Genomic DNA, 12,123 nt, shown 5'->3' on the forward strand with positions numbered 1-12,123 from the left:
ACCCAGCAATTAAATAGGAGGTAATATGGGAATATTGTGCCTATTCTCTCCCATCTGATCAGGAACATAACTGCGGGATGGGCATGTTACGACAAAGACCATATGACATACAAGCTTTTAGTAGTAGACATTTTTTTCACTACGAAATAAACAGAAAAGGCTGCCAAATGTCGTCTAAGCATCGAACCCACAACCCACTACCTCCTGTGCATAAGACCACTTACCTGACACAAGCAGTCTTCAAACGGTAGACATTCTATGCCGATAGCATCCATTCTCTGTAGTTGTTCATCGTAGAAATATTCCAATTCATACATAGATATTACCTGACACAGACAGTCTTCAAACGGTAGACATTCTATGCCAATGGCATCCATTCTCTGTAGTTGTTCATCGTAGAAATATTCCAATTCATACATAGATAGGTAGCCGTCTCCATCCAGATCCATACACCTGTGAAGGAAGGAAAATCAATCACTTAATCAACCTATCCAACAAAGAGACTTTTCAGTCTAATCCTAGCAATTAACCATCTAGATCCATACACCTGTGAAGGAAGGAAAATCAATCACTTAATCAACCTATCCAACAAAGAGACTTTTCAGTCTAATCCTAGCAATTAATCATCAAGCTCTTATCCATACGCCTCTTTTTCTTCGCCTTTTCCCGTGTACAAACGGGGTCGGTGTTTTTCGTCAGCCTCTCAATCAGCCCTATATCCAACAAAGAGACTTTTCAGTATAATCCTAGCAATTAATCATCAAGCTCTTGTCCATACGCCTGTTTTTCTTCGCCTTTTCCCGTGTACAGAGGGGGTCGGTGTTTTTCGTCAGCCTCTCAATCAGCCCTAGGGTGATTACTTTGAGCTAACATTTGGTTTTGGCTACGAGTAGATGCCCGTCGCACCCAACCTTTGCTATTTCTTTAGCAAAAGGGAAACTTCAGGCTGTTATCCTCCCTGTGTTTTAAGTCTCCCAGTCAGACCAGACTAAACTGGTCTACTCCCTTTTTAATGTCCCCCCGCTAGACCACTATTTTTTTTACTTTCTATTATTATTATTATTTTTAGTCAGCTCCCATGGCGTAGTGGTCACTGCGCTCGCCTTGTACGCGGGAGACCCGGGTTCAATTCCCGGCGGGGTCAAGAAATTTGTATCATGCAAATGATTGATTCCGTGACTGGCTGTTGCGGGGCCTTAAGTAGGTAAATAATAAAATAAAAAAAAAAACTAGCCAATCAGGTTAGGTTCTTACGAGTATTATAGGTAAGGAAAAAGAAAATATATGTTTGAGCAAAGCTTTCGCAGCTGGCCTAGTTAGCTTGGTTGGTAGTGCGTCTGCTTTGTAAGCGCTAGGTCGCGATTCGATTTTCGCCTGGGGTGGATCCTGAAGGATAATGTTCGTTCTCGAAACGGCTAGCTTCCTAATATCCTGTCTTCTTTCTCTCTTCAATTTCGGCACGATACGATCTTAGCATTGCCCTCTGTCAAACCTCCAAAAAAAGAAGCTTTGTTTGTTTGTTTCGAAGCCCGGAATTTATTTACCTTGGTAACGGCCCCAAAGTCTTGTTTGGTGGCCTGTTGTTTGTTCAGTCCTAGGAACACACTTCTCACTTGTTCCAGTATCTTGTCCAGGTCGGTTTGACTGCAGGGTTTCCCGAACGGATAGTGAAAGCGAGGGATCAGCTGGTTGCGATTGGCTTTGGTGTGTCGCTGGAGGGTGGTGTGGGGTGGCGGGCCGCCATTTCGGTCCGCCCCGTACGGAGAGCAGCCGTCTTTGGCGTAGGTCTGTGAACAGAAGAGAGTGAAGAACTCGTTAGATGAAGAACGGAACAATATGAGAACTCAGAAAAAAGAATAATAGGGTTGGGGGTAATTTTGAAATACCAACTTTAAAGGTCTAAAATGGCGAGCTACTGTAGTCCATATCCATAAGCATACCATTTGAGACCATTAAAGTATCAAACTTGTTTTTTTTTTTTTAATTTCTCCTAGCTCTAAAATCTCTAGACCTTAGAAGCCAGATGAATGCTTATACTAACGTAATCTATATAGGCAGCTGAACTCCATAAACAAAAAGCCCACTTGGAGGCTTAGGTGTAGAGTCTGTAGAGGCAACAGCCCCAAAAGATGGGTTAAGCTTCTACGAATCTAATTACAAAGTGCCCTCTTCGCCCGAGAAACAAAGTCCAATACTCCAATGGCCAAAGACTTCAGAACTCACTCTATTGTAGGAGCGGGGTAGGCGGGTTTTCCACGGCTTGTAGGGGAACTTGGGGCCGGTCTTGGCATCCTCGAGATTGTTGTTGTTCTGCAGGATCAGCACCTGACACGCGTAGCACCAGGACTTGACGCTGCTGACACTGGTCACCATCGAGACGCATTCTAACCGCGGTCCTGGGTTCGATGCTCACGGTGATTTTTTTTTTCTTCTTTTTCAAAGCATAACGGCCACTTTTACTTAGAGTCTTTCTATCTGATGATACTTTTTTACGGCTTTAAACAGCAGGGTTCTCCCTTAGTGAGTTCTTCCACTACTTTTTGACATATTCCAGAACTTGGTCCGCTTCCTGTTTTACTATCATTCGGAGAAATATATGTACCTACGTAACCTTCAGGAATTATAGAAAACTAAAAGTGTCCTTGAGTGAGGATTTCTTTATTCACTCTAAAAAAATCTTTCTTGGTATTATTTTATAATAAATTATTATTATTATTTAATCTGGAAAGCCAGTTGGAAAAGTTTGGCTGCTTAGCAGGCTATTCCTCAAAAAGGTCGATTTTTCGTGGTTACTCACAGTATGCACATAGCGGGAATGGAACTCGGTGGCCTGATGCAGGAAGGTAAGGCCGGGATGTGTGTCCACCACGTCCTGTACAAGGCCCATAAGGTCAGGGGCCGATAGGTAAGGGCCCCCGGGGGTCGGGGTCGACAGGTAGGGGCTACCGGGGCCCTGGGAGGCTCCGGAGCGCGACACAATCCGCATGAATTTGGACGCTGCATCGTGACACGTAGAGAAGAGGCTGAGGGAGACAAGGGACACGGTTAGTGAAGTAGTAACGCGCTTGCTTGTCGTGCAGAAGGTCCCGAGTTCGATGCCCACCATCGACAAAAAAAAAGCTCGTATTTCGATTGCAAATATTTGCAAATGCGAAAAAATAACAATTTAAAAATAAATAAATTGGAGATGTTGTATTGTATACCTATTTGCTAAATAAATGTACCTTATGAATTCAAAAATAGTCAGTATTGACTTCGAAGAAGTCCTTTTTATAATTCTTTCGCCATATTTTAGAGTCTTTTAGAACCCTACTGCCATATTTTAGGGCCACATTTGTGCAAAAAAAAGTGAAGTATTTGACGGTCTCTATTGATAAGCCTTTAAGAGCCTTACTTACTCTTACTCTGATAGTGTACAAATGGCTTTAGAACATCACAATACTTACTCTTTCAAATATTCTAGGAAAGAGTTGAGTTCAACGTAGCCTAGCTTGTCAGTATTGACTTCGAAGAAGTCCTTTTTATAATTCTTTCGCCATATTTTAGAGTCTTTAGAACCCTACTGCCATATTTCAGGGCCACATTTGTGCTAAAAAAAGTGAAGTATTTGACGGTCTCTATTGATAAGCCGCCTTACTTATTCTTACTCAGATAGTGTACAAATGGCTTTAGAACATCACAATACTTACTCTTTCAAATATTCTAGGAAAGAGTTGAGTTCAACGTAGCCTAGCTTGTCTCCCCCGCATGCTGTGAACAGGGGAGCTTTCCAATAGAGAGGTAGATCACACGCCTGAAATTAAACAAAGAGGTAATAAGTAGGTAAATAATAAAATAAATAAAACTAGCCAATCAGGTACGTTAGGTTCTTACGAGTATTATAGGTAAGGAAAAAGAAAATGTATGTTTGAACAAAGCTTAGCCTAGTTAGCTTGGTTGGTAGTGCGTCTGCTTTGTAAGCGCTAGGTCGCGATTCGATTTTCGCCTGGGGCGGATCATGAAGGATAATGTTCGTTCTCGGAACGGCTAGCTTCCTAAAATCCTGTCTTCTTTCTCTCTTCAATTTCGGCACGATACGATCTTAGCCTAGCCAATCAGGTACGTTAGGTTCTTACGAGTATTATAGGTAAGGAAAAAGAAAATGTATGATTGAGCAAAGCTTTCGCAGCTAGCTTAGTTAGCTTGGTTGGTAGTGCGTCTGCCTTGTAAGCGCTAGGTCGCGGTTCGATTTTCGCCTGGGGCGGATCCTGAAGGATAATGTTCGTTCTCGGAACGGCTAGCTTCCTAAAATCCTGTCTTCTTTCTCTCTTCAATTTCGGCACGATACGATCTTAGCATAGCCTCTGTCCCTCTAGCATTTCCCTCTGTCAAACAGTCAAACCTCTAAAAAAAAAGAAGGTTTGTTTGTTTCGAAGCCCGGAATTTATTTACCTTGGTAACGGCCCCAAAGTCTTGTTTGGTGGCCTGTTGTTTGTTCAGTCCTAGGCTCTAAAAAAAGAAGGTTTGTTTGTTTGTTTCGAAGCCCGGAATTTATTTACCTTGGTAACGGCCCCAAAGTCTTGTTTGGTGGCCTGTTGTTTGTTCAGTCCTAGGAACACACTTCTCACTTGTTCCAGTATCTTGTCCAGGTCGGTTTGACTGCAGGGTTTCCCGAACGGATAGTGAAAGCGAGGGATCAGCTGGTTGCGATTGGCTTTGGTGTGTCGCTGGAGGGTGGTGTGGGGTGGCGGGCCGCCATTTCGGTCCGCCCCGTACGGAGAGCAGCCGTCTTTGGCGTAGGTCTGTGAACAGAAGAGAGTGAAGAACTCGTTAGATGAAGAACGGAACAATATGAGAACTCAGAAAAAAGAATAATAGGGTTGGGGGTAATTTTGAAATACCAACTTTAAAGGTCTAAAATGGCGAGCTACTGTAGTCCATATCCATAAGCATACCATTTGAGACCATTAAAGTATCAAACTTGTTTTTTTTTTTTTAATTTCTCCTAGCTCTAAAATCTCTAGACCTTAGAAGAAAACGAGTTGAATGCTTATAGTAACGTAATCTATATAGGCAGCTGAACTCCATACATAAAAAGTTCACTCGGAGGCTTAGGTCTAGAGTCTGTAGAGGCAACAGCCCCAAAAGGTGGGTTAAGCTTCTACGAATCTAATTATAATATAAAGTGCCCTCTTCGCCCGAGAAACAAAGTCCACTACTCCAATGGCCAAAGACTTCAGAACTCACTCTATTGTAGGAGCGGGGTAGGCGGGTTTTCCACGGCTTGTAGGGGAACTTGGGGCCGGGTGATTACTTTGAGCTGACATTTGGTTTTGGCTACGAGTAGATGCCCGTCGCACCCAACCTTTGCTATTTCTTTAGCAAAAGGGAAATTTCAGGCTGTTATGGTATCTTCTTTTGTTTACTCTTTGTTTCGTGTCAAAGTATCTTGGATTGTTTGGATTCTTCAGTACCTACCTAATTGCTTCCTGTTGAAATTTGATCAAAAATAATACCTACTCTCGGCTAATCTACTTTTAGTATAGGTATTCGGTTATGTGTAGGTATTTTTGAAAAATAAACGTCATATTTGATGAAAATAAGAGTCATATTTCACGAAAAATAAACGTCATAAATGCTTATACTAACGTAATCTATATAGGCAGCTGAACTCCATAAACAAAAAGCCCACTTGGAGGCTTAGGTGTAGAGTCTGTAGAGGCAACAGCCCCAAAAGATGGGTTAAGCTTCTACGAATCTAATTACAAAGTGCCCTCTTCGCCCGAGAAACAAAGTCCAATACTCCAATGGCCAAAGACTTCAGAACTCACTCTATTGTAGGAGCGGGGTAGGCGGGTTTTCCACGGCTTGTAGGGGAACTTGGGGCCGGTCTTGGCATCCTCGAGATTGTTGTTGTTCTGCAGGATCAGCACCTGACACGCGTAGCACCAGGACTTGACGCTGCTGACACTGGTCACCATCGAGACGCATTCTAACCGCGGTCCTGGGTTCGATGCTCAAGGTGATTTTTTTTTCTTCTTTTTCAAAGCATAACGGCCACTTTTACTTAGAGTCTTTCTATCTGATGATACTTTTTTTACGGCTTTAACAGCAGGGTTCTCACCTAGTGAGTTCTTCCACTACTTTTTGACATATTCCAGAACTTGGTCCGCTTCCTGTTTTGCTATCATTCGGAGAAATATATGTACCTACGAGGTGCGTGAAGTTAGCACCACAACTTTTGCTGCGAATTTGTACCAAAGCCCATCATTTAGTACCCATTTTGTTCCATCAAACCCTCTTTTTTTTTCAAAGCATAACGGCCACTTTTACTTAGTCTTTCTATCTGATGGTACTTTTTTTAAGGCTTTAACAGCAGGGTTCTCACTTAGTGAGTTCTTCCACTACTTTTTGACATATTCCAGAACTTGGTCCGCTTCCTGTTTTACTATCATTCGGAGAAATGTTCAGCAGGCTTTTTCAAAGCATAACGGCCACTTTTACTTAGAGTCTTTCTATCTGATGATACTTTTTTACGGCTTTAAACAGCAGGGTTCTCCCTTAGTGAGTTCTTCCACTACTTTTTGACATATTCCAGAACTTGGTCCGCTTCCTGTTTTACTATCATTCGGAGAAATATATGTACCTACGTAACCTTCAGGAATTATAGAAAACTAAAAGTGTCCTTGAGTGAGGATTTCTTTATTCACTCTAAAAAAATCTTTCTTGGTATTATTTTATAATAAATTATTATTATTATTTAATCTGGAAAGCCAGTTGGAAAAGGAGTTTCGTATATTATACGATTTGGTAGATAGTAATTCTCCTTTGAAAATCTACCTTCCCCCAAATTTGAACAAACACCCTCCCACTTCCTCTCTTTTAGAAACATACATAATACTATGTAGTTGCCATTATCAAACATTAGCATAAAATTCATACAGTGAAATTCATTTCTTCAGCACAAAATTTGTGCAATTTCACTGCTTTTACTTCAATCAAATCTAATTTTATAACCTTTTAGCCAACACCTGAGAGCAGCCTAAGACGCGTTTCGTTCTTATTGGAACTCATCAGTTAGACATAGCTCTCAGGTGCTGGCCAACAAACATTAGCATAAAATGTATACAGTGAAATTCATTTCTTCAGCACAAAATTTGTGCAATTTCACTATTTTTACTTCAATCAAATCTAATTTTATAACCTAAGCAGACCCATGCTCACTGATGTCTGTTTAGTTGTTTACATTTCCTAACAATTTTCGAAAGTATAAAAACCAGCGATTTCCAACTAGCGGCCTACGGGCCACATCTGTATGGCCCGCGAAGCTTTTTGGATGGGCCCCGTTGGGCTTCATTTATGCTCTTTTAGTATGGGGTACCCCAAAAATGGAGAGAAAATCCGGGATTAGGGCCTCCTAACCTATGTGGTCCGCAAAGTACCTGCCATAAGTGCCATATAGCATGTGCCCGGTTGTGGCCCGCATACTCATGGAAGTTGGAATTTGGAAATCCCTGGCATAAACTAAATTCAACAATATTATACAGTGAAATTCATTTCTTTAACACGAAATTTGTGCAATTTCACTCTTTTTACTTCAATCAAATCTAATTTTATAACCTAAGCAGACACCATGCTCACTGATGTCTGTTTAGTTGTTTACATTTCCTAACAATTTTCGAAAGTATAAAAACCAGCGATTGACAACTAGCGGCCTACGGGCCACATCTGTATGGCCCGCGAAGCTTTTTGGATGGGCCCCGTGGGCTTCATTTATGCTCTTTTAGTATGGTGTACCCCAAGAATGGGGAGAAAATCCTGGATTAGGGCCTCCTAACCTGTGTATGTGATCCGCAAAGTACCTGCCATATAGCATGTGCCCGGTTGTGGCCCGCATACTCATGGAAGTTGGAATTTGGAAATCCCTGGCATAAACTAAATTCAACAATATGCAGACACATGCTCACTGATGTCTGTTTAGTTGTTTACATTTCCTAACAATTTTCGAAAGTCCAGCGATTTCCAACTAGCGGCCTACGGGCCACATCTGTATGGCCCGCGAAGCTTTTTGGATGGGCCCCGTTGGGCTTCCTTTATGCTCTTTTAGTATGGTGTACCCCAAAAATGGGAAGAAAATCCTGGATTAGGGCCTCCTAACCTGTGTATGTGGTCCGCAAAGTACCTGCCATATAGCATGTGCCCGGTCGTGGCCCGCATACTCATGGAAGTTGGAATTTGGAAATCCCTGGCATAAACTAAATTCAACAATATTCAACATACACAGCATACGTTTGATTTTTTTACGATCATTTTTAATTACACCTCTCAATTAATTACCTCTCTGCCTACATTAGAATTAAAATGTTTTAAAATTAAAATAAGCCTGTATTAAAAATAAAATTAACCTGTATTAAAATAAAAACCTTTCAATTCGGAGCAGAAGGAGGAGGAGGAGGAGGAGGAGGAGAAGGAGAAGGAGAAGGAGAAGGAGAAGGAGAAGGAGAAGGAGAAGGAGAAGGAGAAGGAGAAGGAGAAGGAGAAGGAGAAGGAGAAGGAGAAGGAGAAGGAGAAGGAGAAGGAGAAGGAGAAGGAGAAGGAGAAGGAGAAGGAGAAGGAGAAAGGAGAAGAAGAAGACGACGAAGAAGAAGAAGAAGACGAAAAAGAAGATGAAGAAGAAGACGAAAAAGAAGATGAAGAAGAAGACGAAAAAGAAGAAGAAGAAAGAGGAGGAGGATGAAGATTAGAATGAGGGAGGGAAGGAGGAGGAAAAGGAGCAAAGTATTCTTAAAATGAACCTGCCACAAGTGATATTCAATTCATCAGGAGTAATAAAATATTATTGCTTGTTTAAAGTGGCAAGGAGGAGAAGGAGGAGGAGAAGGAGAAGGAGGAGGAGGAGAAGGAGAAGGAGAAGGAGAAGGAGGAGAAGGAGAAGAAGGAGAAGAAGGAGGAGAAGGAGAAGGAGGAGGAGAAGGAGGAGGAGGAGAAGGAGGAGAAGAAGAAGGAGGAGAAGGAGAAGAAGGAGGAGGAAGGAGAAGGAAGAGGAGGAGGAGGAGGAGGAGGAGGAGGAGGAGGAGGAAGGAGAAAAGGAGGAGGAGGCACTAATGTGGCCCGTCACTTCAGTTGAGAACCCCTGTCACTTGAAGAATGATATTTGAAATTTCCTTGGACTCTCCTTATAAAGCAAATCGTGAGAGGCTGAGGACTTCCACACCGAATCCAGCGACGCATTAATGTGGCCCGTCACTTTAGTTGAAAACCCCTGTGACTTGAAGAATGATATTTGAAATTTCCTTGGACTCTCCTTATAAAGCAAATCGTGAGAGGCTGAGGACTTCCACACCGAATCCAGCGAATAGAGGTGAAATAATTTAACGCGTGTTTACTCACATATTATCTGCCTAATAGATACGTTAGATCGTTTGATAGAGTACCCAGTTTGATCAATTTATGTTGGTAATCAACACAATCAGGCACCTTTAACGTCAGTGGTGTAGATTTGGGGACTTAACTGGTGAAATTTTAGGTATTAGGTATAGGAAAGGAGAAATAGGGCACTCAAGGCGGCGCAGAAATTGGACAAAAAATAGGTAGATGCCCTGCAAAAAGAGGAATCTATTGTCCTAGAGATTTAATTTGGGGACTGAACTGGTGAAATTTTAGGTATTAGGTATAGGAAAGAAGAAATAGGGCACTCAAGGCGGCGCAGAAATTGCACAAAAAATGGGTAGATGCCCTGCAAAAAGAGGAACCTATTGTCCTAGAGATTTATACTTAAATCACTTAAATGCCATTAAAAATAGGTACGTGCAACTCATATGAGATTTATCAAACCAATCCCAAGATGAGAAGGGAGTAGAAAATTCGGACAACCCAGCAGCCAATAAATCGTTGACTATGTATAATTTGAGAATTTGACCACAATAATAGTAGTAGCCTACTGCTGGAGTAAAGGGACATTTCAGTCCAATGCGAGCAGTATAAATAAGCACTGTTTTTATATTATTATTCAACTAAATGATTATTTCTTTTTTCAAATGGGTGTTCAAAAAGTTTTTTTTCTATATGAATTAAGGCAAAAACTTACCATGATCACTATGTCTAGCTAGATCATTGCTATCTATTATCAGATCATGATCTGTATCTAACTCCCAGAACTTGCAAATGATTATTTCTTTTTTCAAATGGGTGTTTAAAAAGTTTTTTTCTATATGAATTAGGGCAAAAACTTACCATGATCACTATGTCTAGCTAGATCATTGCTATCTATTATCAGATCATGATCTGTATCTAACTCCCAGAACTTGCAATAGATTACGTAGAAGTGCTCGTAGCTGAAATATTGGGTCACCTGAAAATGAGAAACATTGATATGAAAGGGGGAAGGTGAATGGGGATCCTGAACAGTAGAACCTCAGAAGAAATGAAAATGGAGGAGTTGCAATTGGGACATTGGGAAAATATTATTAATAAAATGTCGATTCCTACGTAAAAAGTTGTGAAAAATCCAAATCTGAGGTCAAAACTCGGAAAAAGTAACTTTAAAAGGTCGGAAACTCAATTTTTAATTGCCGTTCTAATTAAAAAGTTCAAAGAGTTGTGACGTCAGACTTCACGTCAAAATGCGCAGAAACGCTTGCACACAAATAAACGAAGTCATGAATTATGACGTCATCGCCTACGGGAACGTATGCTGAGACGTCAAACTTCACGATTTGCCGGTATTATTTAAATCGATTTATCTCGGTATCTAGAAGCCGTAGAAGAAAAAGAAAAAATCCGTTAGTCCTCATTTTTCCTGCTCTATGGCTTTGAAACATCACCCAAGTAAGCGCAACTGATCTATTACAAAGGAAGAGGTTAATTTATTAACCAGAACCTTTCCTAAATTCTCCTCATTCCTCTTTAAGCGTAATAGCGCGACCACACATGCTGCCACTGGCCGGTTATGTATTTTCAATGGTTGTCTGAAAGAGGGCCTCTGTCCCTCTGACTGAAATTTAGCTATTAGAAAATTCTAAGAATTAAAGAGTCTGTCTCTCATGTTAAGGGAGATGAGATGGGTTTCTGTGGGTAAATATAAATACCATGGTTTGGCAGCCAAGGTGTTGAAGTTGAAAATTGGGGAAAGTGCCACAGAAGTTGATAAATGATAATAAAATACCGCTAATTATAGTTCCTTTGTTTCTTTCAATACTATACTGCATTATAGTGTTTACCTGGTTGATATCGGTTTCATGTTCGAGAACGGAAATCACCCGTAGTAGATCGGATCTGCGGAGTTCTGCCAGTGAAATCCGCCCTGACCACGATGTATTGACACAGTAGAATATCCTCGATATCACCTGAAGAGTAAAAACAAATGCGAGAAATGAGTGAACAATAATAATAAAAATAAAACTTCGTTTGGTCGTTAAATAAACCAGTAGCTACTTCAAGTTCTTTGCCAATGGCATTTGAACCGAATTTTCTAATCTGTCTTTAAGAGTCTATTTTGGTTTGAGAATCCTGACATAAAGCCTTAAAAAAGTGATCAAGAGGAAAGCCTCTTCACAGTTTTTGTGGGTTCCACAGTAAGTAAAGTAGCCTCTTTTACTAATTCTATCAACTCTCTTTTCAAACTAATAATGCCGCCACTGGTCGTTACTTGATTGTTTTCAAGAGGCCGAGTGTACCCCGGACTTCAAGCACAGAGCCGAAAAACTCACGAAGAAAATTTCGTTCCGTGCAGTGTGAACGGGCTGGGCTGCTTAGCGTATCCTGTCTTCCTTTTCTCTTCGATTTCGGGACAAGAAGACCATAGCAGTTACAGTTCCCTCTGTCAAACCTCTTAAAAAAAGAAAAAAAAAGTAGCTACTTCAAGTTCTTTGCCAATGGCATTTGAACCGAATTTTCTAATCTGTCTTTAAAAGTCTATTTTGGTTGGGTGGAAGCGCTCACTGCATGAGAATCCTGACATAAAGCCTTAAAAAAGTGATCAAGTGGAAAGCCTCTTCACAGTTTTAGTGGGTTCCACAGTAAGTAAAGTAGCCTCTTTTACTAATTATCAACTCTATACATTTTCTTTTCAAACTAATAATGCCGCCACTGGTCGCTACTTGATTGTTTTCAAGAGACTGAGTGTACCCCGGACTTCAAGCACAG

General features: G+C 41.1%; 2 protein-coding genes and 1 non-coding gene across 3 annotated transcripts in view; 1 reads left to right on the forward strand and 2 right to left on the reverse strand.

The window, feature by feature from the left end:
• Positions 1 to 58: 58 nt before the first annotated feature.
• LOC113473926 lies at positions 59 to 2,672 on the reverse strand. The gene is made up of 5 exons (XM_026833445.1): positions 2,224 to 2,672; positions 1,530 to 1,787; positions 531 to 547; positions 225 to 453; positions 59 to 70 (listed from the first exon to the last, which is right to left on the reverse strand). The coding sequence occupies exons 1-5, from the start codon at positions 2,371 to 2,373 to the stop codon at positions 59 to 61; spliced, it is 666 nt and encodes a 221-aa protein (XP_026689246.1). The 5' UTR covers positions 2,374 to 2,672.
• Positions 1,073 to 1,144, forward strand: Trnat-ugu. The gene has a single exon. It is a non-coding gene; the product is annotated as a tRNA-Thr (tRNA).
• A 44-nt stretch (positions 2,673 to 2,716) lies between the features above and the next one.
• The window catches only part of LOC108254551, a 38,049-nt gene continuing 28,642 nt past the window's right edge, over positions 2,717 to 12,123 (reverse strand). The window contains exons 4-6 of the mRNA XM_017449571.2: positions 4,539 to 4,781; positions 3,690 to 3,793; positions 2,717 to 3,023 (exon numbers count right to left, since the gene is read on the reverse strand). Of these exons, the coding sequence (XP_017305060.2) occupies positions 2,717 to 3,023; positions 3,690 to 3,793; positions 4,539 to 4,781 (654 nt within the window). The remainder of the gene's footprint in view (positions 3,024 to 3,689; positions 3,794 to 4,538; positions 4,782 to 12,123) is intronic.

The sequence above is a fragment of the Diaphorina citri genome, unplaced genomic scaffold (assembly GCF_000475195.1).
Source record: "Diaphorina citri unplaced genomic scaffold, Diaci psyllid genome assembly version 1.1 scaffold94, whole genome shotgun sequence".
NCBI lineage: Eukaryota > Metazoa > Arthropoda > Insecta > Hemiptera > Psyllidae > Diaphorina > Diaphorina citri.

Bases quoted from the DNA above. Each gene is read 5' to 3' on its own strand.
- LOC113473926 (XM_026833445.1), bottom strand. From the start codon at position 2,373: ATGGTGACCAGTGTCAGCAGCGTCAAGTCCTGGTGCTACGCGTGTCAG. The intron at 1,788-2,223 runs GTGAGTTCTGAA...TTCTGTTCACAG, and splicing joins TACCCCGCTCCTACAATAGA to ACCTACGCCAAAGACGGCTG.